This window comes from Cervus elaphus, chromosome 16 (genome assembly GCF_910594005.1).
Source record: "Cervus elaphus chromosome 16, mCerEla1.1, whole genome shotgun sequence".
Lineage (NCBI taxonomy): Eukaryota > Metazoa > Chordata > Mammalia > Artiodactyla > Cervidae > Cervus > Cervus elaphus.
Window position 1 is genome coordinate 26,763,779 of NC_057830.1, and position 26,570 is coordinate 26,790,348.

General features: G+C 52.2%; 1 protein-coding gene and 1 long non-coding RNA gene across 7 annotated transcripts in view; one reads left to right on the forward strand and one right to left on the reverse strand.

Annotated features, from left to right (window-relative positions):
- Window positions 1–26,570, forward strand: part of LOC122709996 — a 31,390-nt gene that overhangs the window by 1,757 nt on the left and 3,063 nt on the right. Inside the window, exons 2-4 of one of the 2 annotated variants that reach the window (XR_006345794.1) lie at window positions 22,908–22,981; window positions 23,409–23,554; window positions 24,365–24,493. This is a non-coding gene — a long non-coding RNA (uncharacterized LOC122709996). Of the gene's footprint in view, window positions 1–22,907; window positions 22,982–23,408; window positions 23,555–24,364; window positions 24,494–26,570 lie in introns of those variants that run through there. The other variant, XR_006345795.1, reaches the window with a different exon arrangement.
- The window catches only part of FGD3 (FYVE, RhoGEF and PH domain containing 3), a 61,903-nt gene continuing 52,089 nt past the window's right edge, over window positions 16,757–26,570 (reverse strand). For 4 of the 5 annotated variants that reach the window (XM_043927427.1, XM_043927425.1, XM_043927426.1 and 1 more), the window contains 4 exons: window positions 20,270–20,392; window positions 19,815–19,955; window positions 17,942–18,088; window positions 16,757–17,684 (listed from right to left, as the gene is read on the reverse strand). In XM_043927427.1, coding sequence (XP_043783362.1) covers window positions 17,439–17,684; window positions 17,942–18,088; window positions 19,815–19,955; window positions 20,270–20,392 — 657 coding nt within the window. In that variant the 3' untranslated portion in view covers window positions 16,757–17,438. The remainder of the gene's footprint in view (window positions 17,685–17,941; window positions 18,089–19,814; window positions 19,956–20,269; window positions 20,393–26,570) is intronic. The other variant, XM_043927429.1, reaches the window with a different exon arrangement.

Genomic DNA, 26,570 nt, shown 5'->3' on the forward strand with positions numbered 1-26,570 from the left:
GGGAAGATCCTCCGTAGGAGGGCATGGCAACCCACTACAGTATTCTTCCATGGAGAATCCCCATGGAGAGAGGAGCCTGGTGCCTGCAGTCCACGGAATCACAAAGAGTTGGACACGACTGGAGTGTCTGAGCACACCCTTAAATACATAGAGGAGAACAAGATAGACACCTGGATCCAACATTAGGGTAGCATTACAGACCATGATAGACACAGGGATCTTCCTTTAGACTAGGTAGTGGAGACCATGGTAGATCCAGGGGTCCACCTTTAGACCTCGGAATCCTCCGTTACTAAGTAGTGGAGACAAATACAGACACCAGACAAATACTGCTGCTGCTGCTGCTAAGTCGCTTCAGTCGTGTCCGACTCCATGCAGCCCCATAGACGGCAGCCCACCAGGCTCCTCTGTCCCTGGAATTCTCCAGGCAAGAATACTGGAGTGGGTTGCCATTTTCTTCTCCAATGCATGCATGCATGCTAAGTCGCCTCAGTCGTGTCCGACTCTGTGTGACCCTATGGACAGCAGCCCACCAGGCTCCTCCACCCACAGGATTCTCCAGGCAAGAGTACTGGAGTGGGCTGCCATTTCCTTCTCCATCAGACAAATACAGGGATCCACAAATACAGACAAATGCAGGAATCCACCATTAGATTAGGAGTGCAGGCTAAGACATATCCAGGAATGCCCCATTTGACTAGGAATGGAGACCCAGGTAGACACAGGAACCTGCATTAGACCCAGATAGATCCGGGACCCAACACTGAACTAAGCAATGGAGAGCAAAACAGACACAGGATCCACCGTTAGATCAGGAGTGCAAACCAAGACAGACCCAGGGATCCACCATTAGACTAGGAGTAAATACCAAGATGAATCCAGAGAGCCACCATAAGACAGTCAGTGACAGAACAGCTGATGAAAAGGCCTTATGATCTTAATTCTTTGGAAGCTCAAGGTACAACCAGAAGTTCAGTGTGGCCACCCCTGGAAGTCTCTGAGATGGCCCAGGTGGATAGAACTGGCTCTGGAGTGCCTGGCAGGTAGCAGCAAAGAGGTTGGTGTCTTGTGGGACAATGGGGCAGGGTCCCAGCAGGCCAGCCCCTCCCTGCATTTGCTTTCTTAGTCTGGTAGACACTCATGTTCAGTGTAATACATAAGGGCCCTCCTCTTTCCCGAGCCAGGGGTGTTTCTCCCCATAATATCTAATTCCCACTTCAGATTTGTGGGTCACACATAATGACTTTCTTCATTTCCCTTTATATGAACCAAGCATGTATGTCCCATCTGCCACATTGAGAATCCAGGGGTGTCTGCAGGGCCTACTGTGATCTGCCCCCTCCAGACCACACTCAGGCACATGTGACAGTGATTTCAAGGGCCACACCAGACCTCCCCTCCCAGCCCTGCTAATGCATCTTCAGACAGCTGTCCTGGGTACAGTGTTGTGCACAAAAGATCAGAGCCAACGAGAAGGCCACAAGACCCCAGAGGTGGGTATGTCTGACTCTTTGCAAGCCCATGGACTATACAGTCCATGGTATTTTCCAGGCCAGAATACTGGAGTGCATAACCTTTCCCTTCTCCAGGGGACCTTCCCAACCCAGGGACCGACCCCAGGTCTCCCGCATTGCAGGCAGATTCTTTACCAGCTGAATCACATGTTGTGTCTTCCCTTGAGCCCCAAAGGGAAGCCCTCAGGGACATGGGGCCCCAGAATTCCCTACAGATGGCCCCATGCCCCCCTCTGGGGTCTTGTGGCCTTCTCGTTGGCTCTGATCTTTTGTGCACACTGTACCCAGGACAGCTGTCTGAAGATGCATTAGCAGGGTTGGGAGGGGAGGTCTGCTGTGGCCTTTGGAATCACAGGATAGAGCTGGTAGGAGCTGCCTGCGGGCTGCCCTGCACTGCCACACGCTGGCCCAGGGCCTGGTTATTTAGAATGTATATGCTTCCCGGGGCTGCTGTAACAAGGTACCACTGACTGGGTACCTTAGGACCCCGGAAGTGTGTAATCTCAGGGTTCTGGAGGCCAGAAGTCTGAGGTGAAGGTGCTGGCAGGGCTGTGCTCCCCGTGAAGGCACTAGAAGTGGTCTTTTCCACACCTCTCCCACACTTCTCCTCAGATAATTCCTTGGCTGTGGCAGCATCATTCCAGTTTTTACACAGTTGTTCTGTCCCTTTGCGCATGTCTGTCTCTGTGTACAAATTTCCCCTTTTTAGAGGGATGCCAGTTCTATTGGAATAGGGCCACCCTAACGACCTTGTTTTAACTTGATTGCTTCTATAAAAACCGTGTTTCAAAATAAGGTCATGTTCTGAGGTACTCAGGGTTAAATCTCAATCACTCAAATTTTGACAAGGACATAGTTCAGCCCATAACAGCCTATAACATGTCAGGAGGGAGACAACATGTTTTCTTGGCCATCTGTGGCACAGTTACATGTTCTGGGTATTCAAGCATGTGGTGCTGGCCTCCATTTGTACTGTTAGGGAACTGGGAGTGGCCTGAGACTTCTGTACAAGAAACCATACATTTTGTTATGCCTCAGAACACCCACTTGTGTCAAAGACATCTTCAGGAGCAGTGAGAGGCAGTGGATTCTCGACCAGTATGAACTCAATCTAGACCCCATCCACCTTTTCTGGGGCTTCTTGGAATGGCATGCTCTTGGGACACCAGCAACACCTACCATGGGTAGGGAGGGAAACTGAGGCAGTAGCTCACCACAGACTCAGACTGCTTGAGCTGCCACCTCGCCCCCTGCTCCATTCATGTCAGGGATATGGTTCTGACAGACACCTGATGCTTGAGCCTTAAAAGTCTCATCTAAGGGATAGAAAAGATCCTGCCACCCTCCCAAGGGCAGGGAGACTGTGACATGATCAGGGATGGACCATCATCTGAAAGCTGGGCCAACTCTACCTTCCCCCCACCTCTCCAAGACCTGGCCCAGAGTGGGGAGCAGTGCCTGTGCTATGCCAGGCTGGTGTCCCCAGGCCCTCAGGCCTTGGCCACCTCCTTAAGGGAGCCCTCCTTGATGCCCTTCCCAGGCAAAGCTGTTCTGTGCTGCATGACCCCAAGTTCTATGAAGCAGATAAGACATATGACTCCTCTGCTGAAGGCAGCATGTGGGCAGCTGGCAAAGAGGCAAGAAAAAGCCACCAGAGGCTCTTAAGCAGCTGACCCAAGCCTTGGCCTCTCTGCATTTTGGGGTCCAGCCCCCACCGCATTAACCTCTTCCCCATCTTCATTGGCATCAGGGAGCACAGAGTATGCCCAGACAAACATTTGTTGAATAAATGAACTGGCAGGAAGGAACCAGGGAGACTGGTGAAAGGGGAAGGTTCTGGAAGCTCTGGGTCTCAATATTCTGTTCTGTAAAATGGGCTTACACACATGCTACCAGAGATTTTGAGGGGATGCTGAAGATCTCGTCTGGGCATCTCCTCTTCCCTCAAGACTTAGCTGGAGTGTTGCCTGTCCCAGAGAGCCTCCCTCAACCTGATTCTCCTGACAGCATCCATAGGCCATGGTACCCCAGGGGGTGGTCATTTTGTGTGTGTTTGTTTTCCACAAATTGTATAATAACTTTGGAAATGTAAAATGCTTTTTGTTTTTCTTTAAATATTCTCCATTTTTTCTCTCACTCAGTATAAAAATAACATTTTTATCTTAAAAACTTCTCATAATGGACTGAGGCTAGAAAATTCCATCCCAAAATAAGAGTCAGGGAAGCAGAGTGGTCTCATGGGCTTAAGGGCTTCCCAGGTGGCACTCATGGTAAAGAACCCGCCTGCCAATGCAGGAGACGTGAGAACTGCAGGTTCTATCCCTGGGTCAGGAAGATCCCCTGAAGTAGGAATTGACAACCCACTCCAGTATTCTTGCCTAGAAAATCCCATGCACAGAGGAGCCTAGCGGGGTACAGTCCATGGGGCCACAGAGAGTTGGACCCGAATGAGCAAAGTAACTAAGCACTCATGGGCTTTGCCTCTTTTTTTAAAAATTACATTTTTAAATTAAGAGCAATTATTTTAAAAAGTAATCTAAACTTGTAGCTCCAATGAGCTGGGTATCTGGGGAGAGAAGAATTCTCCCCAAAATATTTTCTGCCAGGCTGTTTGGCATCCTCCACATGTACTAGACCTCCGACTGCTCCAAAGGCAGGCCAGAGCTGGTCCTCTTCTGTAGGGAACGCCTGCCCAGAGCCCACTCCCCATCAGGGCTCTGACTGCTGGGTTGTCTTCCCTGGCCCTGAGTCTGCACAAGTGAGGCATTCCTTGACTTTCAGGAGGGAGAAAGGTGAGTCACCCCTGGCGACATCTGAGCCATCACCCACAGGTTCACAGGTGATGGCTTGGAGATGTGAAGCAAGGCAGCTGGGAGGAAGCAGGCCTATGGGCTGTGTGCTTTCCCAGGGGGTCAAAAGCAGATGATGGAGCCACAGAACTGAGGGGACCAGCCCCCCCCGAATGCCAGGCCCACTTGGGAGCCAGGACACAGGGTGCCCAGGAGGGACAAAGCCTGATGGGCTACTTCCGGGGTTCCTCCTTCACCTCTGGGTGGCCAGACTGTGGCTCATTTTCTCCTGCCTCTTGGCGCTTTTCTGTGTTGTCTGAATTTTTTGCAATAGGCATGAATCTATTCTCTCTTCAGAAAACAGGAAACTAATAAATATTTTAAAGGTGGAATACATGTAACTGATTACACGCATTCACTGGACAGTTCTAAATTCTACCTGTCAGAAAAGATATGGACTGGCCCCTCATTTACAGATGGGGAAGCTGAGACTCAGGGAGGTGGAATTATCCCATCTGTGGCCATTTGCCCGTTCGAATGATGCCTCATTACTGTGGTCTGAGGGCTCACTCATAGGCTCTGTGAGGGGGAAGCGGTGTGTTTTCACAGACGGAAGTTTTTCCTAGGTAAGCCTGGGGTAAAATGTGCATTGGTGAGTCCAGGGTAATCCAGAGGGTTGGTGGTTTTGAGCTAGTTAAGCTTCTTTGAGGCCATATACCTGCACAGCCAGCGGGAGCCCGAGTCCCCAGTCCCAGGAGAGGTATGAGAGCCTGCCTCCCCATGCTCCTTGCGGGCTTCCCCCTGCCTAACACAGACCCTGTGACCTCTTGGCCCTCATCAGCCCCTTGCAGGTGTTAAGTCCTACTTCTGCACCCTGCTGGTCGACTTTGGGTAAGCTCTGCCCTGTCTCTGGGCTCCTGTCTCCTCCCCACCTCTCCCAAGCCACATCTACTGAGGCTGTGGCTCAGGGGCACTGAGGCCCAGGCTGGTGGCCTGGCACACACCTTGGGGGAAGGTACTTCCTGGGCCTCCTAGGGAGTGGTCTTTCACGAGGCCTGGAAGGCTGGCCAAGACCATCCAAATGAATAGATTGGAGAGACTTGCATGGAACAGGTGCTTGGAGCACTCCCACTTCACAGATGGGAAATCTGAGGCCTGGGGGAAGGATCTGTCCATAGCAACACAGCTCATCCTCAAGGCCCAGCCTCTGGGGCCTGACATCCTGGCTCTCTCTGCCTCTCAGTTTCCCCGAGATGGGCATGTTAACGCTGCTCATACCAGGGCCAAAGGAACATTGCAAGTCCAAGTGTGCTCGACATGCGAGCCCCATAGTCAGGGCCAGTAGAAAGGTTGGATCAGCAGAGAGCAGGAAGGGGCTGTTCTGAGCCCTGCGGCCTGCGTACCTACTCACCTCCCCACTCTGTGCTGACATCTGCACTTTTCCAGTAATCATCATGAGCTCTTTGCTGTCCCCATTTTACAAGTGAGAAACTGAGGCTCAGGCCTGTGAGTCACATGTTTGCTAAGTAGCTGCATTAGTCATCTTCAAGGAATAGAAACCCAATATCAACCCAGAAGAGATAGCTGTTGGCAGTTTTTAAAGTTTTGAGGGATGCCCTTGAGGCTAAGGATCCCAGAGCAGGGGAGCAACTCTTTCAGCATCCCAGCACCTCATCCCAGAGGTGGGCTGGACCATGCATTCATCCCTGGACAGAGAGCTGTGTCAGGCAGAGTCACTCGATGGACCAGGGTTTTGGGAACCTGTGACTGCATAACCACAGATACTGTTTATAACAGCAACAGTCATTTCTGATCATAAATCTGCAGTCCACGCAGGGCTCAGCACCTTGGCTCTGCTCCACAGTGAGACTCCACTGGAGAGGGCTCATCCCAGGGCATCATCACCTCTCCACAGGGCTGCTTGAGCTTCCTCATGACATGGTGCTGTCTTCTAGGAGCAAGCATTCCTGAAGACAGGGAGTGGAAACTGCCTGTTTATCCAGGCCTTAACCTGGAATGTCACTTCCACTGTATTCTGTTTATCAAGCAGCCTAGGAACTCAGGTTCAAGGAGAGGAGACAGACCTCACCTTCAGCAAATCTGAGGGCCACCATGGGAGCACAAGCACTAGGCCAGGCTTCTCTTGAGTATCTGATGGGCACCTGCACACTAGTGGCCACTCCATATTAGAGAACTAGGATCAAATTCAGACCCTAAGTGTGGGTGTAATCTGAGTTCTGATAAAACATGCACAAGCAGATGCAAACACAGGAGGGCTGGAGGACATGGTGTTAAGTGCTGATAGGAAATATGAGTAATGTCTATGTTTTTTATGTTTGTCCACATTTTCTGAACTCTTCAAGGGGAATGTACACTTTATTCATCTGGCCTTGGGCTGTAAAGATGCTATCTGAGGGCAGGCGGGCAGAGACCATACCCAGAGACAAGGTCATCTCTCATATACCCACTTGTGGAGTCCCAGGGATGGTGCCCTCTAGTTTTCCTTCCCGTTGAGGCCCAGCTCAGCCCAGGTGGGTCCAAGCTCATGTGAATCATGCATATTACTATACACTTTCCTCCCCTGTCCCCTGTACCCGCCATGGTCCCAGCCCTCCTGGAAACCACCTTGTTTTCAGCTCCTCTGAGAGGCTCAAGGAAGGCCAGGGGAGGCTGAGGCCAGCCTGTTTGGTGAAGGCCAAGATCCCCGAGGGTATTGCATGGGCTAAATGTTTTTCTATCTCTGTGCTCACTGGGGCCCCTGGGCAGAGACAACGTGTGGACAGAACACGGTGATCCTCGGTGGGGAACATGCTCCTTCAGCCTTCAGAGGACTGGGTCGGTGCACAGGCCCTGCCTTGCCTTGCTGATGGCCACCACCTCTCAAACCGGACTCACAGTGTGATTAGTTAAAAGGTCCCTGCTCAGCTCTTCCTTGACTCCCTATTTTATTCAATTCAGTCATTAAATACCAGCTCCTACCTGACTCTGTGCCCCATGCTGCCAGCCTCTGTGATCTCTTGGGTTCCCAGGGCCCGGGAGTAAAGCCTGCTCACTCTTTCCTTCCTGTGGAAACCATGGTAAAGGTTCTCGCCACAGTCCCCCTCTCCCTCTGCTTCCTGAGAAACAGGGGTGCTTCCTTCTGTGGCCCTGCGTGGTGCTGTGTGCTCCCAGCTCCCAGCCCCCAGCCCCACAGGCGGGTTAGCTCAGAGGTGATGGTTCTGCACTATGAGAATGCTGGGGCTGTCCTGATGAACAGAAACTGTCACAGAACATCAGCATCAGACAAGGTCACTCTGTGAGACAGACAACAGCATATATCACCAGGATAGAAACATAACTAACTGTCCCCATCCTGGTGATATAAGTGACCGCTGCTTTGTTACCAGCCACAGCTTTTGCTTCCTTTCATTCCTCACACTTCCCAGTAAAATTTATTGATACTCAGGCATAGAACAAGTCCCACTTCCTAACAGCGTCCAATCCAGCTCTGCTTTCTTGAACCCTCATCAAAATTGCCTCACATGAGCCCAAACCCTACTCAGGTCCTCTTAACACCATTGTACTGAGATGGCTCACACGTTCCCATTGCAAGCACTTCATCTCATCTCACTGCGGGAGATTTAAAAACCCCAAAGTTGTCCTGGGGTCTCTGCTGGGAGGAATGGGGTGACTGGCACACAGGCTTCCCCTGCAGCCAAGCTTCAGTTGCTCCAGACCTCAGTTGCTTGCTAATAGACTCTGTGTATCAGTGTCCTGGGGCCACTACAAGGAAGTACCACAAATCCGGAAGCTTAAAACAACAGATGAATCCTTCGTGTGCCTTGGCTTGTAGGTGTACCACTGCAGTCTGCCCCCACTATCACGTCTCTATGTGTTCTTTCCCTCTTTTTATAAGGGCACCAGTGACTGGATGGACCTCATCTTAACTAGTTACATCTGCAAAGACCTTACTTCCAAATAATGTCACATTCTGACATTCCAAGTGGACATGAATTTTAGTGGAGGACACTATTTAACCCATCATCTGCCTTCTGACCCCCTCAAAAGTCACTTTGATCCCCCATGTACAAAATACATGTACCTCCAAAAAAAAAAATACATGTACCCCATCCCAACATCTCCCAAAGTCTTAAATCAATCCTAGAGGGAGAAAAAGGAAGGAACAAAGGAGCCACTGGTCCAGTGTGAGTCAGAAGCCCAGCCGTGCAAGTTCCAGTAGATTTCAAGGCCTGTAAATAACCCTTTGTGGCTTGATGCTCTGGGTACATGATGGTGGCCCTACTTTCTGTGACTTTGGTAGCAGCTGTAGCCCCACCTTCTCTTTTCTCTGCCTCTGCCTTCATAGCTCTGCCCTCCAAGCCATTCTTTCTTCACTTCATTCCATCCCTGGGCCTCTCAATCTAGACTGGTAGATGTAATTGATGTAACAGTCTCAAAAACCTTGTTGGTCTTCTGTATAATTCACAGGCAGCCACACCATCAGATAAGAGGCTCCACAGATTTTTCCTGAATAACCCATCTCTGTTCCTTCATTCCCCTGAGATGGTGGAGTAGACCTACAAGTCACGTACCTAATCTCTTCAGCAGTAGGTTCTCCCACAACACCTTTGGTGCTCTCTTTAGACCACACTTTCTGAACAGTAAATTTCCTAAATTTAACAAACTGAAGTGAAGTGAATTGAAAGTCGTTCAGTTGTGTCTGACTTTCTGCAAGCCCATGGACTATAGCCCAAGAGGCTCCTCTATCCATGGGATTCTCCAGGCAAGGATACTGGAGTGGGTAGCCATTTCCTCCCCCAGGGGATCTTCTCGACCTAGGGATCAAACTAGGGCTCTCATATATCAGGCAGATTCTTTACTGTCTGAGGACTTCTCAAATCATCAAGTGCTGATTCCTTTTTGCTTATCAGTTCCTTCCCCCATTTCTTTCTTTCCTCTCAGATTTTACTATAAACAGCAAGGAGAAATCAGGCCATATCATCCACATTTTACTTGGAAATTTCCTCAGCTAAATAGTCAAGTTCATTCCTTATAATTTCTACTTTCTACTCAACATTAGAACATAATTCAGCCAAGTTTCTGCTACTTTATGGCTTTTCCAATAACCAGTTCTTCATTTCCATCTGAGATCTCACTGGAAGCACCTCTCATGTTCATACTTATATCAAAATTATGTTCATGACCATATATGTATTCTCTGAGGCAATAGAAACTTTCTCTACATTTTCCTCACTTCTTTCTTTTCTTTTCCTTTTTGGACATTTTTCTTTTTTTTTTAATTGAAATAAAAATTTACAATGTTGTACACCAGTACAGAAAAGTTGTTCAGTTATACATACATATATATATTTTTCAGATCATTTCCCCTTATAGGTTATTGCAAAATATTGAGTATAGCTCTCTGTTCTATACAATAGGTCCTCGTCAGTTATCTCTTTTATATATAGTGTGTATATGTTAATCCCAAACTCCTAATATATTCTTCTGTCCCACTTTCCTCTTTGGTAACCATAAATTTGTTTTCTATGTTTGTGCATTTATTTCTGTTTTGTGTATGGGTTCATTTGTATCTTTTTTGTTTGTTTTTTGATTCCACATATAAGCAACATCATGATGTTTGTTTTTTCAGTCTGGCTTATTTCACTTAGTGTGATATCTCTAGGTCTATCCATGTAGCTGCTATCATATCTACTTTGTCCATTTATCTGTCAGTGGACATTTAGATTGCTTCCATGTCTTTGCTGTTGTAAACAGTGCTGCAATAAACATTGAGTGTGTATCTTTTAGAATTATGGTTTTCTTCAGGTATGTGCCCAAGGGTCCTCACTTCCTTCTGACCTCGGTCTCACCAGAATCACCGTTGTTGTCCATATCTCTACCAACAATCTCTTCAAGGAAATCTAGGCATTTTCTATCATGTGCCTCAAAACTCTTCCAGCATCTACACATTACCCAATTCCGTAGCTGCATTTTTAGATATCTATTATAGCAGCATTCCCCTTCCTGGTACAAAATCTGTATTAGTTTGCTAGAGCTGTTGTACAAATTTAGTGGCTTAAAACAACAGAAATTTATCCTTTCAAAGTTCTGGAGGCCAGTAGTCTGAAATCAAGATATCGTCAGGGCTGTGTACACTCTGGAAGCTCTAGGAAAGGATCCTTCGATGCCACACACACCAGAGTGAGCTTCTGGTCACTCCGGGTGAACTTTGCTGGTCCTTGGCGTATAGTTGCGACATGCCAGTGTCTGCCTCCGTCATCGCAAGGCCTTCCATGTGTGTCCTGTCCTCTCCTTATAAGGACACCAGTCATTGGGTTTAGGGTCCACTCGATCCTCATTTTAACTAACTTCATCTGTGAAAAATATACTTGCAGGTAAAATCACATTGTGAGGTTTCAGGTGAACATGGATTTGGGATGAGGGACACCATTCAACTCAGGAAGCCAACTTATGTTCACTTTCTTCCCTTTTCTGCCTCATTCTCCATTCCCCTACTATTCTTTCTGGGTTGCCTCCCAAATAAACTCCTTGCATTCGATCTGTGTAGCAGGATCTGCTACTGAGAGAAAGTTACATAAGACACAGGCCCCCTGCTGGGAGCCAGTGGGGACCCACCTAAGACATGCCCCCCTCCTCTGTGAGCTACTGGGAACCCACTTAGGACAAGACTCTCAGCTGAGCTACAGTGTCCCCCTCTGTGAATGGAGTGAAGATAATGGCCCCTTCCTCTGAGGTTTTGGGAGGAAGAAGGGAATGCTAGAGGGCTCTGGGCTTAGGACCACACACAGAGAATGGCCATGCCCTGCCTCTGGGAAGTGGAGATGCTTTGGGAATTACTCCAGTATTTTTCCTTGGAGAGGGGCTGCTCTGGTGTCAGTTTTCCAGTGCCCCTTGGGGGCAGATGTCCTGGGGGGCTGTCATTTGCTCTCTGAGTTTGGACAGAGCACAGGGAAGGGCACTCCAAGATGAAGATAGATTCATGAGATGTGGCATGCACATTGTCAGCAGGCAGAACTGGAGTGCTGATGACCAGGGCCCCCAGGGGCAGGCCTGGCCCAGGCAGGAAAGGGGAGGGTTTTGTCCCTCTCAGGGATACTGCCAGCCTGGATTCTGTTGAGAATATAGGGTCAAGGCAGGACATTTTGAAGGATGCAGGCTGGTCCCTGTCTGTGGGTGCTGTGAGGTGGGGCAGGGCCATAGAAGAAATAGGACTCAAGATGAACTTTATTCTCTTGCTGCTGCTTCAGGTGAAGTCTGAGATGGGTTTCTTCCCCTCTTTCCTCCTATCCTAGTCTGGGCTCCCTGGGAGGCCCTCCCATCTCCTTCTAGGATGGCCCCCCTCCACCCTCAAAGGGGGACTGACTGTCTTGGGTCACATGGCCAACTTGGACCAACCCCAGCAGAGGGAGCAGGAGAGCTGGTCAGTGAGCCTGTGGTATAGGGGGCCCAGATGGAGGCCTTCTCCTGCACACCTTCCCTTTCTAGGGTCTTGGGGCCAGATGGCCCACCTGAGCCACCAGCTCTGCTCCTTGGCACCACCTGGTACTTGCCATCCTGCTGGGGTGGGTTCCTGGCTGCTCCCCATGACTTGCCCTAGTCCTGCCCACCTCTCTGGCCCTCAGTTTTCTCTCTTATAATTGGGGGGCAGGGGTGGATGTGGGAGGGTATGTGACCAGGGAGCAGCCAGGCCTCTTGTCACAGCTGGTTGCCTTGGGACCAGCTGGAGCTCCTCAGATCACTTGGAGTACTTAGGAATACCTGAGCTCCCTGGGGAGACTGGAGCCTCACAGGGACCATCTGGAGTCCCTGGGGACCCCCTGGGGCCCCCCGAGACAAACTAGAGACCCACCGTGGGCCCTCAGAAACACCTGGAGCCCCTCAGGACCACCTGGGGCCCCCCCCCAAGACAAACTAGAGACCCACCGTGGGCCCTCAGAAACACCTGGAGCCCCTCAGGACCACCTGGGGCCCCCCCAAGACAAACTAGAGACCCACCGTGGGCCCTCAGAAACACCTGGAGCCCCTCAGGACCACCTGGGCCCCCCCCCCCAAGACAAACTAGAGACCCACCGTGGGCCCTCAGAAACACCTGGAGCCCCTCAGGACCACCTGAAGCCCCTGTGACCACCTGAAGTTCTCTGGGACCATCCACAGCCCCCTGGGAATCCCACGAGGAAGGGGAGGTGACTAACAGGAATGGGCGATGGGGGTCCACAGAACAGCCCCTCTCAGTTGCCAGCTGGGCTTCCAGAAGGATCGTTCAGAGAGATCTCGTCTACAGACACATTGCAGTGGCTCTTGAGGAGGTGAGCCCACCCTCCTTCCTGGATGCCCAGCGCCTGGACCAGCTGCTCAGAAGGGCTTGGATTCCAGGGCCCTGTCAGACCCCAGGAGGTGGGAAGGCCCTGTGAGCATCCAGGGGATGAGGATTAGAGCCCCCAAGGCCTGGGAGTGTCAGCCGGGGCTTCAGGGGCTGATCCTACCACCTCTATGTGTGCAGGGGTCCACTGTCCCCTGGGAGGGTAGTGAGGGACGGGCACAGGTGTAAGTCAGGCCCATTTGGGTCCCAGTGCCCCTCTGCTGATTTTCTGGGGGCGTGGCAGCTCTCTGGGTCTCATGTGCTATTCTCTGCAATGGGACCAGATGTCTGAGGAGAAACTGGCTATGTCCCGGATACCTGGGGACCTCAGAGCGAGCAGGAGAGCCACTGGGCCTTTATGACCCCAGGCAGCCACTGTCTCTGTTTCCTGATCTGTTAAAGTGAATGAAGTGAAGTCACTCAGTCATGTCCGACTCTTTATGACCCCATGGACTTCAGCCTACCAGGCTCCTCCGTCCTTGGGATTTTCCAGGCAAGAATACTGCAGTGGGTTGCCATTTCCTTCTCCAGGGGATCTTCCTGATCCAGGGATCAAACCCGGGTCTCCCGCATTGTAGGCAGACGCTTTACCATCTGAGCTACTAGGGAAGATCTGTTAAAAGAGGATTCCAGGCCCAAAGTGCTCTGGGGCTGCATGACAAGAGCAGAGTCCCTGAACTTTCACTAATGCTGTTGGCAGATATTAACTGAGCACTTACTCTGTGCCAGGTGCTATCGTAGGTGCTTCATTCTGCCCTTGGAGCTTCTGTTCTAGATGATGAGACAGAGATTAAACAAGAAGGCAAAGACCCAAACAAAAAGTAGAGAGATTAGGGCAAGGGCTCTGCTGAGGTTCATGGAGCAGACTCTTGCAAAGTCATGAAAGAAGAACCCCCAGGCAGATGAACAGCATGTGCAAATTTCCTGAGATGGGAGGAAGACTAGTATGTTCTGAAGACTCAGTGACTGGAGCCTGGTAATCTGGGGTCAGGATGAAGCATCAGGGGAGCAAGGGAGGGCAGGAGAAAATGAGGCTGGAAATGTGGGAGGGTCAGAGGCTACAGGGCATTATTCAATCCCTGAGTCCCAGAAATCTGAGTAGCTGGCACCCTAGTGCCCAGCACACAGGTATGCCATCAGTGCCTGCTGCATGAAGAAATGGACAGAGAGTGAATGAGTGACCCAGCTGGGTCCCTGATTCACTGTGTGACCTTGGGCAAGTGTATTTTCCTCTCTGGGTCTTTGTTTCATTACTACTAAGACACTCCTGAGTTATAATTCTTTTCAGCAAATGGCTGGGCTGGGTGCCTGGCTGCAGCAGGCCCTTGTGTATGGGGGCGCCTTCCTCTTCCCACAACTGTGAGGGACACAGCCAACATCCCCCATGGCCGTAGTGGGGATGCATGCTCCCCACACTGAGCAGGCAGCAGCCCCTGGAGGCACAGAAGACTCTTAGCTCAGGCCTTTAACTCCTGTGACTGTTGGGGACCTCAGCCCCTTTCCTGCCCTGACTGGCATTCTTTAGGATGGTGGATGGCCCCCTGTCCTTCAGGGTTGGGAGTTGGAGTTGGGGAGGAGGAGATGATTGGAAAGGAAGGACAGAGGAGAAGCTAAAAGCCAGTGTGCATCCACCTCCCTGCTCTGTGGGTGGGCAGTGTGGTGTGGGCAGGCCCTGGGCTATGGGGACAAGATGAGGGTGGACAGATGTTGGCAATGTGTGCGTGGGAAGAAGCCCAGGCTCAAAGTCACCAAGACATATGGTGTGGAGACTTCAGGCAGGCAGCCTGCTTTTCACAGTCCTTACTGGGGCATCCAGAGGGCTCAAGGCAGGCCAGATGCCCCTAGCCGGAGGGGTCCCTGGAACCTTGCCTTCTGGAGCCACCCACTGGCCAGCCACCCCATGATTTCAAACTCTATAATAGTTATTAACATTTATCGGGATGTTTCATAAGAACATTCAAGTGTCTTTCATCTCCTGAAGAGCTGGAAGCTCTGGCCACATAGGTCCATACCTGCATGGGCACAGTTGGCAGAAGCGCCCCTATATCACCATGACTGCTGGTGTGCCCATCACGGGGGTCTGTGTTGAGATACCTGGCCCTGTCTCCATCTCTGCCCTGGTCATCCCTATTGCAGCCAACTGGATCTATGAAGACCCCCAAGCCTGCCCCATCACTCTCGCCTCCTGGAGCATCACCAAAAAAGACCCTATGGAGACCCCATGACCAGGCCTTGTCTCCCCCAGTCTCCTTCTCCTCACTGTGTATCACTGGCTCTTCCAGACCTTGGTGGCCCTGCCCTCAACTTAGGCACCCTCTCTGTAACCCCTCCCCCAGCACGTCCTGGTCAGGAGTGAGGCTTCCAGGTACCTCCTGCCACCCCCACCCACCCCCCTGCTTCTCTCTTCCCTGGCTGCACATTTTCTTCTCAGTGTCTCCATGGGAATAGCCACTCCAAACAGGAATTTCCTTTCCTCTGCATCCTCAGGGCCCAGCACTGTCCAAACTGGACAGCGAGGACATTTTTCCCAGTCCTGCTACAGCCACAGCTGATGGAACACCTCCTGCTTTCACCCTTGCAGTTGGCCCCAGGACACTCTCTGATGGACTGTGATGTCCTGGTGGACCCCGAGTTGCTAGGGACAGAATGGCCACCTCACCAGCCTTTCAACGTGCTGAATGAGGACAGGACCCTCCTGAAATTACCATGGATACCTGTATGCCAGGCTCCCCAAGCTGTTGGGTGGGAGGGGATAGGGCTCAGGCCTGCCCTGGTGCCCAAGAGCTCACTGGGGAACTGGCCACAGTGGCAGAACCCACAGTGGCAGCCCTGGACCCTGACTAGGGGGCCCAATCTTGACCCCTCGGACTGGCAGAGTGGCACCATGTCCAGTCGGTCAATTCTGGCTGTCCACTTGATCTAGAGCTGTGAGACTCTTGGAAGCATCCTTTCTGTGATTCAGTTTTCTCAGCTGTGAAGTGGGAACATCTGGAGTTCACGTAAGACGAGAGCATTACAGAGTTGACCCTGAGAAGGGGCCCCACTAGGCCCCCTCAGTCAATGCATGAGGCAGAGAGAGCAGAGCTCCAAGGGAGAAGGGGCAGGACCAGTGGGGAGGGGCTGGCTGGTCCCTTCACTGCCTCTGACACCCGCCTTGGCTCCCTGGGTAGGACTTTGCTGTGTTTCCTTGAATAAGAGCACAGTTGGAAGGGCCTGGCCTCCCCTTCCCAGTGGGCAGGTTATCAAGCAGCGTCAGAACACCCACTGCAGGGTGGGTGGGCTGTCACAGATGCAGGATTGAGGCCGAGGTATACAGCTGCTGCAGCATCCAGGCATCACAGGGTGGGCGTGCAGGGGATGGCGCTGACTCATGCATAAGCTCACCTGTGCCCTGCCCGCCTCACCTGTGTCTCCACCTGTGCTCCCTCCTACCTCACCTGTACCTCACCGACCCTGCGTACCTTACCTGTGCCCCACCACCTCACTTGGACTCTGCTCACCTCACCTCGGCCCTGTCATTCCTCACTGGAGCCCGACCCCCACCTCACCCACGACCAGTCATCCCATTTCTGGCTCTCACGATGGCCCTCTCAGCCTCCAGGTGGGTGCCCTGCAAGTCTGCCCACAACTGGGCAATGACAGGCATCCCTGCAGGGTACCTTGTGGATGTTAGAGAGAGGGGGGTCCCAAGGGACTGGATACCCCTCAGTCATCACTCCCTAAGTCCCTCAGCTCTCTCCCAAGGCCCTCAAACTCTGGTCCAAATAGACCTTCCTGTTGACTTTGTGAGTGCCCAGCACCCCACGATCCCGTAGCTAAGCCTGGCTCCACTTGCTCCAGGGGCAAACGGTCCTATCTACCCCACTAGCATGAGCAGGGACGCAGCAGTTGTCCAGGCATGGCACCTCGTCTGAGGCCTCGCCATCTGATGCCGCCGCATCCTGGGGCACCCACAGGGGTGTGACTTGCACCCTGCAGGCCTGTATGGAAATCCAGGCCCCGATGACTGGCTGTGCCCCTGTTACCCTCATTCTCCATCCAACCACCAGCAGGCCCACTGTGCGGAGACCCTGCCCCAAGGCTATGTCCACCTGTTGGCTGCCAGCATTTATTTATTTATGCAGATAAGCACTGTCCACCACCCACCAGGGGAGGCAGGCACAAATCTCGGGGCCCCACACAATGCCTGTGTGGTCCCCCTGTAGTTTTGCAGCATGGTTATTTAGGAACCTACCACTCGCCCCCTTGGGCATCTCCAAATGGAGTGGCAAACTACAAGGCAGCACGATGCTGTGCCCAGTCGCTGGGAGAGGGAAGAGAAGAGAGGTGGAGTCCAGGGGCCAGTTATGGTTCAGCTCGCATGGATGTAGGTGGTGTAGATGGTAGGCAATCATTGGGAGGGGTGGCATGACTGCAGACATCCACCAGGTGTCCCTGGGCACCACCCATGAGCTCCTTCTGTCTTCCAGCACAGGTGACTGCTCATGGCCCGCTCAGAGTTTACTTGACAGTCACCCCACGCCCTACTCTGGGCCACACGACTGGGCCTGCAGGCAGAAGCCCAGGTCTTTGAGAGACATGCTGGATGACCTAGGCAGTTGGCTGCCCTTGTCTGGGCCTCATTTTTCTCCTCTCTGACATGGAGGAACGCTCCAGAGCCAAGTGCTGTGTGGCCTGTTCTCTTCATGCCCAGGTGTGGCCTTGACACCACCTCTCAGAAGAGCATAGGCCCTGCCGTGGCGGCTGTACAGTTAGGAGACATGGCAGAGACTCAGCTCATGGGGCAGCTGGGGCCTGGGGCTGCTGGGCCCCCAGGCTGGCCTGGGATGAACGCCCGTGGGCTGCTGAGCTGAGAGCCTCCAGCCACTGCTGCTGCAGCTCAGCAGACGGGGCGCTTAGGTACAAAGACTGCTGGGCCTGCTGCAGCTGCCACACGTGCCTGGCATCCAGTCTCTCTGCAGGGTCCAGCACACTCACCCTGCAGCCGGAGAGGGGGATGGCATGGAGCAGCTGGCCATCCTGCTGAAAAGTAGAGGAGCGTCAGCACCCTAGCCTCTGGAGTCCTGGCGTCACTAAATACCACCTCCCACAAGTGGGCAGCAGAAGGGTGATTCTGGACAGTCGGGGAAACAGGCCCTAGGGTCACGTGAGCCACCCTCCAAGTGAAGTTGGTCCCAGGCAGCATGGCCCAGGCCCATATGGGCACGGGCCTGAGGTTCTGGTTGCCGGGGCAGGGTGAACGCCCACCCCCAGCGCGGCCCCGTGGCCAGAGCACACACCTGGCTGCCTCTGTGGAGGCGCAGCACCAACTCCAGGGAGTCCGACTCAGAGATGGCGGCCCACACCTTGCTCCATGCTGTGCCGCCATCTGACACCTGCAGGGGGCCGCAGAGCAGGCCGGGTGGGGGCTCCGCAGCGACTGGCTTCTGGGAACGCAGAGGACAAGTCAAGTGAGTCGCACTTGTAAGAGCTACCCTCCTGCGGCAGCATCAGGGCCAAGGCTCTGCGGGGAGAGAGGCAGGAGGGGAAGACAGGCCTAGGCCCACCTGACTTTGCCCAGGGTCACTGCAAGGCCACTTGGGGTTGGGCTGGACCCTCTAGGGAGTGAGACCACAGAAAGGTCAAAGACAGAAATAAAGACAGAGTAGGAAACACTGGAACTGCAGGAAACCAGAATGTGGTGGCTTTTGGTGATTTATCTGTACACACACACACATAAGTATACCCCTCACACATAACACCACACATATACCACACACATACACCCATACCACCCCCCAATACCCACACATGCCTCACACACCACACACACACATACACATTCATTCACATATACATCATACATCACACACACCCTTCTCTCTCTTCTGACGTGTTTAGAGTAGTCATGGACACAACCCCTAGGTCATCAGAAAATCCCTCAGACACACCTGATAAAACTGGTTCCTGCTTGGACCTGGGACACGAGTCTCCCAGACACAGTATTTAAAATGCATGGATGAGAAAGCCAAGGGAGCTGTGCAAGGGACCCCTCTCTCCTCTGTCGAGATAATACTACGCTCAGTTCTAATACACTGATGCACTTAACTTCTCAGACATACAGAGAGACCCTAACTGGGGCTCCAACCAGAGTCCTGGCCCACCTGGGTAACCTTCCCTAGAACCTTTGGGAAGGGAAATGAACATTATAAATAGCTTCCCAGAAGATCCCAATGTGCAGCTGGCCTTGAGAATCACGGACTATGTTATGTGGAGAGAATGGAAAATGCACTTTTTTGGAAAGCCATATTCTCTTTTTTTCCAGCTCTCCTGTTATCTCATCAAATAGGGACAGTGCCCTTCAAGGAGAGCCTGGAGGGCAGCAGCCAGCTCCAGAGAATAGGAGGTGAGAAGGGAACAGGTGTCCTCACTGCCCTTGCCACCCTGATGGGTCAAGGTGGGAGCAACATCTCACTTCAGCAGGGCCTCCAGGCCTTCAATGAGGATGACCATGAGTGAAGATGAAATTTGTTCCCATCTGCTGTGGGCTGAACTGTTTGCCCTTAAACCCATATGTTGAAGCCCTAAGTACCACCGCTGCCCCCACCCCCAACATACACACAGTGAGACTGTGTTTGGAGATGAGGCCTCTAAGGAGGTAATTAAGTTAAAATGAGGTTATATGTATGGGCTCCAATCCAATATGACCAGTGTCCTCATAAGTAGAGATTAGGATACCCATAGAGAGAAGACCATGTGAAGACGCAGAGAGAATAAGTCCATTGACAAACCAAGGAGAGAGACCTCAATTGAAACCAGCTTGCTGATCCCTTGATTTCAGAATTCCAGCCTTAAGGACTATGATGAAATAAGTTTCTGTTGTTTAAGCTGCCCAGCCTGTGGTATTTGTTACACAGCCTGAGCTGACTAATGCACCATCTAACTGCAGGGTGCAAATGATTCCCAAGCTCTCAACCATGACTAGATCCTATGAAGCCCAACATGCACACAGGAGATATTCGGCATTCAGTTGCTAGCCACCTGCAGTGGCCTATGGATCCAACTGAGCCTCATCAGTCCTGGTCCCAGGGAAGCCAACAGCTCTGGGAGCACCATCTGTCAAGGCTTCTGGGGCCTTGTGTCTGGAAGGCTCACCAGACCCAGCCCACCCACCTCTGTGCTCTGCTTGGGCTCCAGGAGCTCCTCAAGGCTGGGGCTCAAGTGGGCCACTGGCTGGGTCAGGAAACACTCTCTGCAGACACGGCTCTGCCTGCCATTCTCAGCCTTGAACTCAGAGCACTTCCCACAGATGACCTGCAAGACAAGGGCACCTGTGACCCTACCACCCAGGGACAGAAGACTGTCCAGAAGGAGGCTGGAAGGGCCACAATGACCAAGAGAGATGTGACATCATGTGGAGGGGAAGGGCTTGCCCATGAGCCAGGGGGATCAGGAGCCTTGTCCAGCAGGCAGAGACTCCAAGGCTGGACCCCTTTGGGCCTCCAGGCCCTGCCTTCTTGCTCGGAGGGTCCAGAATCCAGGGGGTCTATGCGCATGGAAAGAAGATTGGGAGGAGGAATGAAGCACATGGAGGTCCCAACAGTTGGCCTCCTCCCACCTGGACTCACCGCCCCACACAGCTTGCAGTGGTGTCTCCTTTTGGTGATGGAGTTGAAGGTCTCACCACAGCCGCTGCAGCCCTGCTTCTCCTTGTCACGTCTGGTCTTAGAGGACCCTCTCCTGGGCTCAGACTGTTGGAGGCAAACCGCTGCAGTCAGCTTCCCAGCACGTGTGGAGCGGCAGCTGTGTGACACACAGGCAACGCACATGCGGGGCAAGAAAGCTGGACGTGCGGAAAGGAGTCAAGCAGGAGCCACGCTGGCCACGGCCTCCCGTTCAGCCTCGCCCCCCAGGAGCTGCCCTGCTATCACACAGAGTGAAATTCCAAGGGGATGAGGAACTCTGTGCTTGGAATGACTTGGCCCTCCACAAAGGTCAGTGACGTAACCTGCTGTGTCTGCAGAGATAACAACCGGAACCCACACCGGAGGAAATGGTGGCTGCTCTGCACCAAAGTCCAGACGCCGAGGACCCGAGTGTCTGCACCCAGCATCCGGCCAGGTGGCCCTTGCTTCCACACTCTTATCCTTCCTTGGGCCCCAGGGCATGGTGCCTGCAGTTGCCCACCCAACACGTGTGACAGCGCTCTCCTGGGGTGGAGGAGCAGGGTCAGGGGGCTGGACTCCCCTCTCTGTCTCCTCTGATGCTGCCTGAATTTCCCCCAAAGGAGGGCACTGATGAGTCTTTTCAGCAAGAGAAGAGAAACAACAGGAAGTCATGAAACATAATGTGGTGTGTGTTCAGAGAGGTCAAAAGATCTTTAAGACAAGTCACAAGAACACACTATAAAATACTTCTACTTTTGTTTTGTTTTCTTGTACGTATAAACAAGCTGTTTTGTGTAAGGTTTCTCAAAAAGATTTATGAGAACCACATCAAAGTCCTTGGAGCCAAGAGGAATTGGGAGTGGCAGGCAGCAGTGGGAGAGAGGTTTTCATTTTCTTCTATCACTTTGCTTTTTTCTTAAAAGTATTTATTCCTTTTATGGTAAGCATATATTTGCAATTTAAAAAAAAATCTGATGCAATTTAAAACTAAGGAACAGGTACATAAATCATGCATGGGAGATAGATGTCAAGGTGACATATTGGAAGATTAAAGGTGTTGAGTTCTATAGCTAAGGGAAACAAGCAAATAGCAAAATAACATACAGTAGCATATGATGTTTATACCAAAAAGGATGCATGCATGAAAAAAAGACTGGAAGGAAGCACACCCTCATGATCCTATTGGCTGTTTGGGGTAGTGTTACTCTTATCTGCCTCTCTTATCTGGATTGTCTCAATTGTTCACCAGAACAGCTTGTGAAAGAAGAAGAAAACCAAAAAACATACAGAAAGCAAATCAGTCACTCACTGACCAGCACCCCCAACACCCCCACCCCCCACCTCACACTCCCATCGAGGACTATGTCCCCTCTGCACTATGAACAGAAGTTTGAGAGCTGGTGTGGTCTGCTCTGGCCACCTACCCCCTGGCCATAGTGACATCAATTGTGTCTAGGACCCCAGCCCCATCTGATGCAATGGCTTGGGAGGTGAGTGGGAGGCAGGCAGGAGTGAGGGTGGGAGTGGGCACTGGCCAGGCAGTGAGGCTGGGATGGGGGCTCAGAAGTGTCATCTGATTAGGTTTCCCCATCTCATTAGCAGTAGTGCAAGTTAGGGGATAACTCCCAGGCCCCTGCCCTGCCCCTCATCAGCCGTGAGGCCCTGCATGAGTCACTTTTCCTCTCCAAGCCTGGTTCCTCATCTGTAAAGTGGAGTAAGGAACACAGCACAAAGCTGAAGTTCCTCCAGACTGGTGAGGCGGGGCTTGCTGGCCGTTATTTCTACTTCGGTGTGTCCAAAACTTCTATAATAAAAATCTGAACAAAATAAGCTAGAGATACGTTTAATATAAACTCTGCAAGTTTAAGGAGAAAGAGAGGCACTGGTTGGGGGTGAGGAGACAGAAAGGAGGGGCTTGTGCTGAATTGTGTCCCCCAAAAGTCACAGTTTGCAGTTCTAACCCCCAGCACCTTGGAATGTGACTGTAATTGGAGAGAGGGCCTTTAAAGAGGTGATTAACGTAAAATGAGGTCACTTGGGTGGGACTTAATCCAACATAACTGGTGTCCTTATAAGAAGAGGCGATTAGGACATGGACATGCTCAGGGGGAAGACTATGTGAAGATGGCTATCTATATGCCAAAGAGAGATGCCTGTAGACAAGAAAAGAACGAAGAGTGTCACTCATCATCCAGTTACATAAGGTCTAGACACAACCACTGCAGTCATGATAGTGTGGCCAGAATGAAAATACAAGAGGAGACATTCTGTGTGCTGGAGAAACAGGCCCCAAGATAGACACACATCTCAGAAAGAATTTCAAAGACCCCAGATTCTTGTATCCTCCCATGCACAGAAAAACACCAAAAGTGTTAACTTGAGATATGTGCTTTATGATTAGCAGTCATCTTTTACTAAGATGGCCGTCTGACTACATGTATGTCCTAGCCAAGAAAAATCCATTCATATCCTGGCTCCTCCCACCGCCGCCCCCCACCCTTAGAATCAGTTTCTCAGGGCTGTCTGCTGGGCTACAGTCCTCAGTAAGACCCTGAATAAAACTTAAATTCAACTCTTAAGTTGTACATTTTTCTTTAAGTCGACAGGCCTCAGGAGAAACCAGCCCTGCCAACACCTTGATCCTGGATTTGCGGCCTTCAGAACTGTGAGAGAGTAAGTGTCTGTGGTACTTTGTTAAGCAGCCAGAACACAGGCCTATATTCCCCAGCTCTGCTGCTCATAATCCCCACTGTGGGCCCCACCACTGTGAGGCCAGCTCCGGCCACCTGGTACTAGGAGCCCTGAGACAGCTGGTGCCTCTGAGGGTGATAGGAACACTTATTCTGCCCAAGACCTCCCCCTTCTCCTCCATCTCATGACCCCTGGCCGCATGGACACTGGGTTTAAGATGTCCCCCTCTCAGTTTATTCCATGCAACTCAGGACCTCAGAGTTCTGTGGGTGGAGAACAGGCAGCACAGACCCAACAAGCAACACTGACGCTCCCCACAGCCACACGTCTCACCCAGGGCCACCCTGCCATCCGACACAGGCTGCCAGCCACACTGTAACCCTGAGACACACCTGTCTGCCCCGCTCAGGGTTCCTTCCTTGGAGACCATCTCCAGAACTGCTGGGGCTCAGACAAGAGGAGAGAAGCGAGGGGCCATCCACGGGTCTGCAGCAGCCCCAGCAGCCCCAGCCCTCCACCAGCCTTCATGGTGACCCTGTCATTCCCATTTTCCAGGTGAGAACACCAAGGGCACTTGGGATGGGAGTGGTCAGAGGTAGGGGGGCTGGATCCACTGGCTTGCCTTCAAGCTCTGACGTGGGCCACAGAACCTCAGCTCTCCAGACCCTGAGAACAGTGCTGCACAATTGCAGAGAATATCAGGGGACCAAAGGGGCTTCTAGGGTATCCCTGAGGGCCAGGGGGTAGGCAGGGGGCTGGAGGGCCAGGGCTGGCCCACAAGATGGAGGAGAGGCTGTAGTGGACCAGGGGTGTGTGGCCAAGAGCTTGGCCTGTGAAGGTCACCAGGACAGCCGGGACCCTGTCCTGGCCAGAGGGACAGAGGGCAGTTCCCAGAGCAGGGCATCTTGGGGCTGGGGCAACCCTCCTGGCTTCCTTTGTCAGGCAGCAGCTCAGTGCTCAGACAGGGTTCTAGCTAGGTACCAGCTCCCTCTGTGCTGAGGACTATAAGCCACCGTGGCCCACCATTGATGCACTACACCACGCAGTTCCTGACACTGAAAGTTGGTGACCAGGTGGCTGGGGTGAGCCCACCTCCGTTGTTGGGGACAGGTCTTCTTGGCCAACCATACTTCCTGTTTGGATGAGGATACAGAATAGGCCAACAAAAGGGAGAGGCTTAGATTTTCTCTCTGGGTGTGGAGACATTGGAAAAGCTGGGCCAAGTCTAACCGGGGAGGTGTGGAACCGTGGCTTTCTCCAGTAACAGCCAAGTGACTCCACCCGCAGCACTCCAAACACGCAAGCGTGGGCCTGGGAGGAGGTATGTGCCAGGGCCTGTTTCACTAAGCGTTTTCTCTTCAGCAGATTCACTTACAAAGCAGGGAAGCAGGAGGAAAATTCAGGTTAAGAAGTGGGTCCCAAACAGTGGTCCTGACAACCAGCCCCGGAAGATAGAGCCACACAGTTATCATCTGTCCTGAAGGGTGTGGACATAGGCCTACGTCTTAGGCCCTGCCTGGTGATGCCCAGCCCCTCTTCCTCCTGGGGGCAGCTCTGTTTAACGGTCCTGGAGGGTGGGTTGTACTAAATTTGTGCATGCTGAGGAGAGGGTGGTAGGGAGGCGTCCCTGTGTGGTCATGGTGGGTCGGGGGCCCTGGGAGGCCTTTTGGACTCTGACATTTCTGTGCTTCTGTGAAGAGAACTGTAATTTTTACAGAACAGGGAAGTCTCTGGATTCTGCAAGACCCCCTTGCAAAACTTCCTGGTTTAGCTTCTCTTAGGAAAGACAACTTGTACAAATTGTGTGTCTGAGGACAACACCAGGAAAGCAAACCAGCACACCAAGAGTGAGGTCACATTTCCTCTCCAAAAGCTTATATCTGGCATGTTGTAGCAAAGATCACTCTTTCTAGTGTCAGAATTAAAACCCACTTTGGGGTGCTTTCCACAAATATCCACTGAGTACGTCTTGGACTCACCTTATATGGCAGGAGCTTCACTGAGTTGCCCTGGGTCCACTACAATCTTTGCTCACCGGAGACACAAATGAGAAAAACCATGGCCAGGCCACATGAGCCAGAGCCAGAGCTATGAGTCTGAACCTGAACTGTGATCTCACACATCTGCGAGTCAGCGATGCTGCAGAGCCCTGAGAAGGCTGAGCCCCCAGGTGGGAGAAATAGGGGCGGCCTGCTCATCTACTGACTATCGCTGTCACTGCCCAGCAGGTCTGCAGCCTGGCCTGGACACAACCCTGGACTGGGCTGAGGCCCTGACCCTCAGGGGCTCTCAGTTTCCTTCTCACCTAGAAAAGGAGTTGGATGACCAATCAGAGGGGCACCCAAGTAGCCAACAGGCACCTAACATAGTTTCTCCCTCTTTTTCCTATCCAGGAGAAGGTAAGGGTGGAGGGTGAGGAATTGCCCAAGGCCTCAAGTCAGGACCCACTCCCAGGTTAAAACATTAAACATGTGACCTTCAGGTCCTTCCAGCTAGAACATTCTCCAGTGGGCACTGTCTGCCCTGTGTGCCAGCCACACCTCCTGCTTCTCTCTGCCTGCCTTGGCACTGGATCCTCCTCAGCCCCGCCTCCCTGACCATGCAGCCTGCAGCCATTCCACCTCTGCTTGCATCCCAGGGCTGAGGCCTGCTATGGACTCGCCCAGCAAAGAATGGGGGTTGCTCATGGCTCTTGAGGCCTTGTAGCCCACCCCAGGCTAAGGGTCAGATAGCAGAGGGCCCTGCATGGGATCCAGCTCAGCTCCCCTGTGAAGGCAGAGAGAGGCAGTGCTTTATGCAAAGGGCCAGCACGGAGGTTGTCAGAGACCCCTGGCCAAGGGACCCAGGGGCTAACTGGAAAATTGCAGAGGCCCTATCTGTCATTTCTCTCTGGTCAGCTGCACAGAGGAAGCCTGAATGTGCGGATTGCTTTTCATGACGTGCCTAGACGTTCCTGAAAGGAGCCCAGTAGCACAGTGCAAGCCTTACATGTATAGTTTTGTGATTCATAAAGCTGATAATGGGCTGCTTCATGAGGGAAACACTTGTCAGTGATCCTGGGGTCAGCCGTGAAGGCCTCACAGATGAGATCTTGGGGTAGAGCGGACATAATTGAGGCATTCTGCACAGAGGGGGCAGCAGGTACACAGGCCCTGGGACATGGCTAAGTGAGGGGGACCAGGGCCTGGTCGGGGAGGGTGGGCTGGAAAGAAGGCAAGGCGAGACAGGGTCATGATGCAGGAAGCCTCTCAGGGAGTTTGAAGGGCTGTGATAAGACCATCTCTCCCCAAAGGACCATGTGACTTTTAGATTTCCTGACTTTGAGTTCAAGCAAATTAGCACAGGCTGCTTTTGACCCCCCACTGCATACTTTGTGGCAGCAGTATCACTCAAATAAGGGGGTTCCTTCCTCTCAATTGGTCCCTGAACCCCATCATGCTCTAGAAAAGCTATATCTTTCCCTCAGAGCCCAAGAACTTCTCAGGGTTTTCCCAGTGCCTGCAATCCAAGATATGTCAGGTCAAGGGTCATGTGTGACCTGGAAAAGCCTCTGCTCTTATAACAGAGCTGG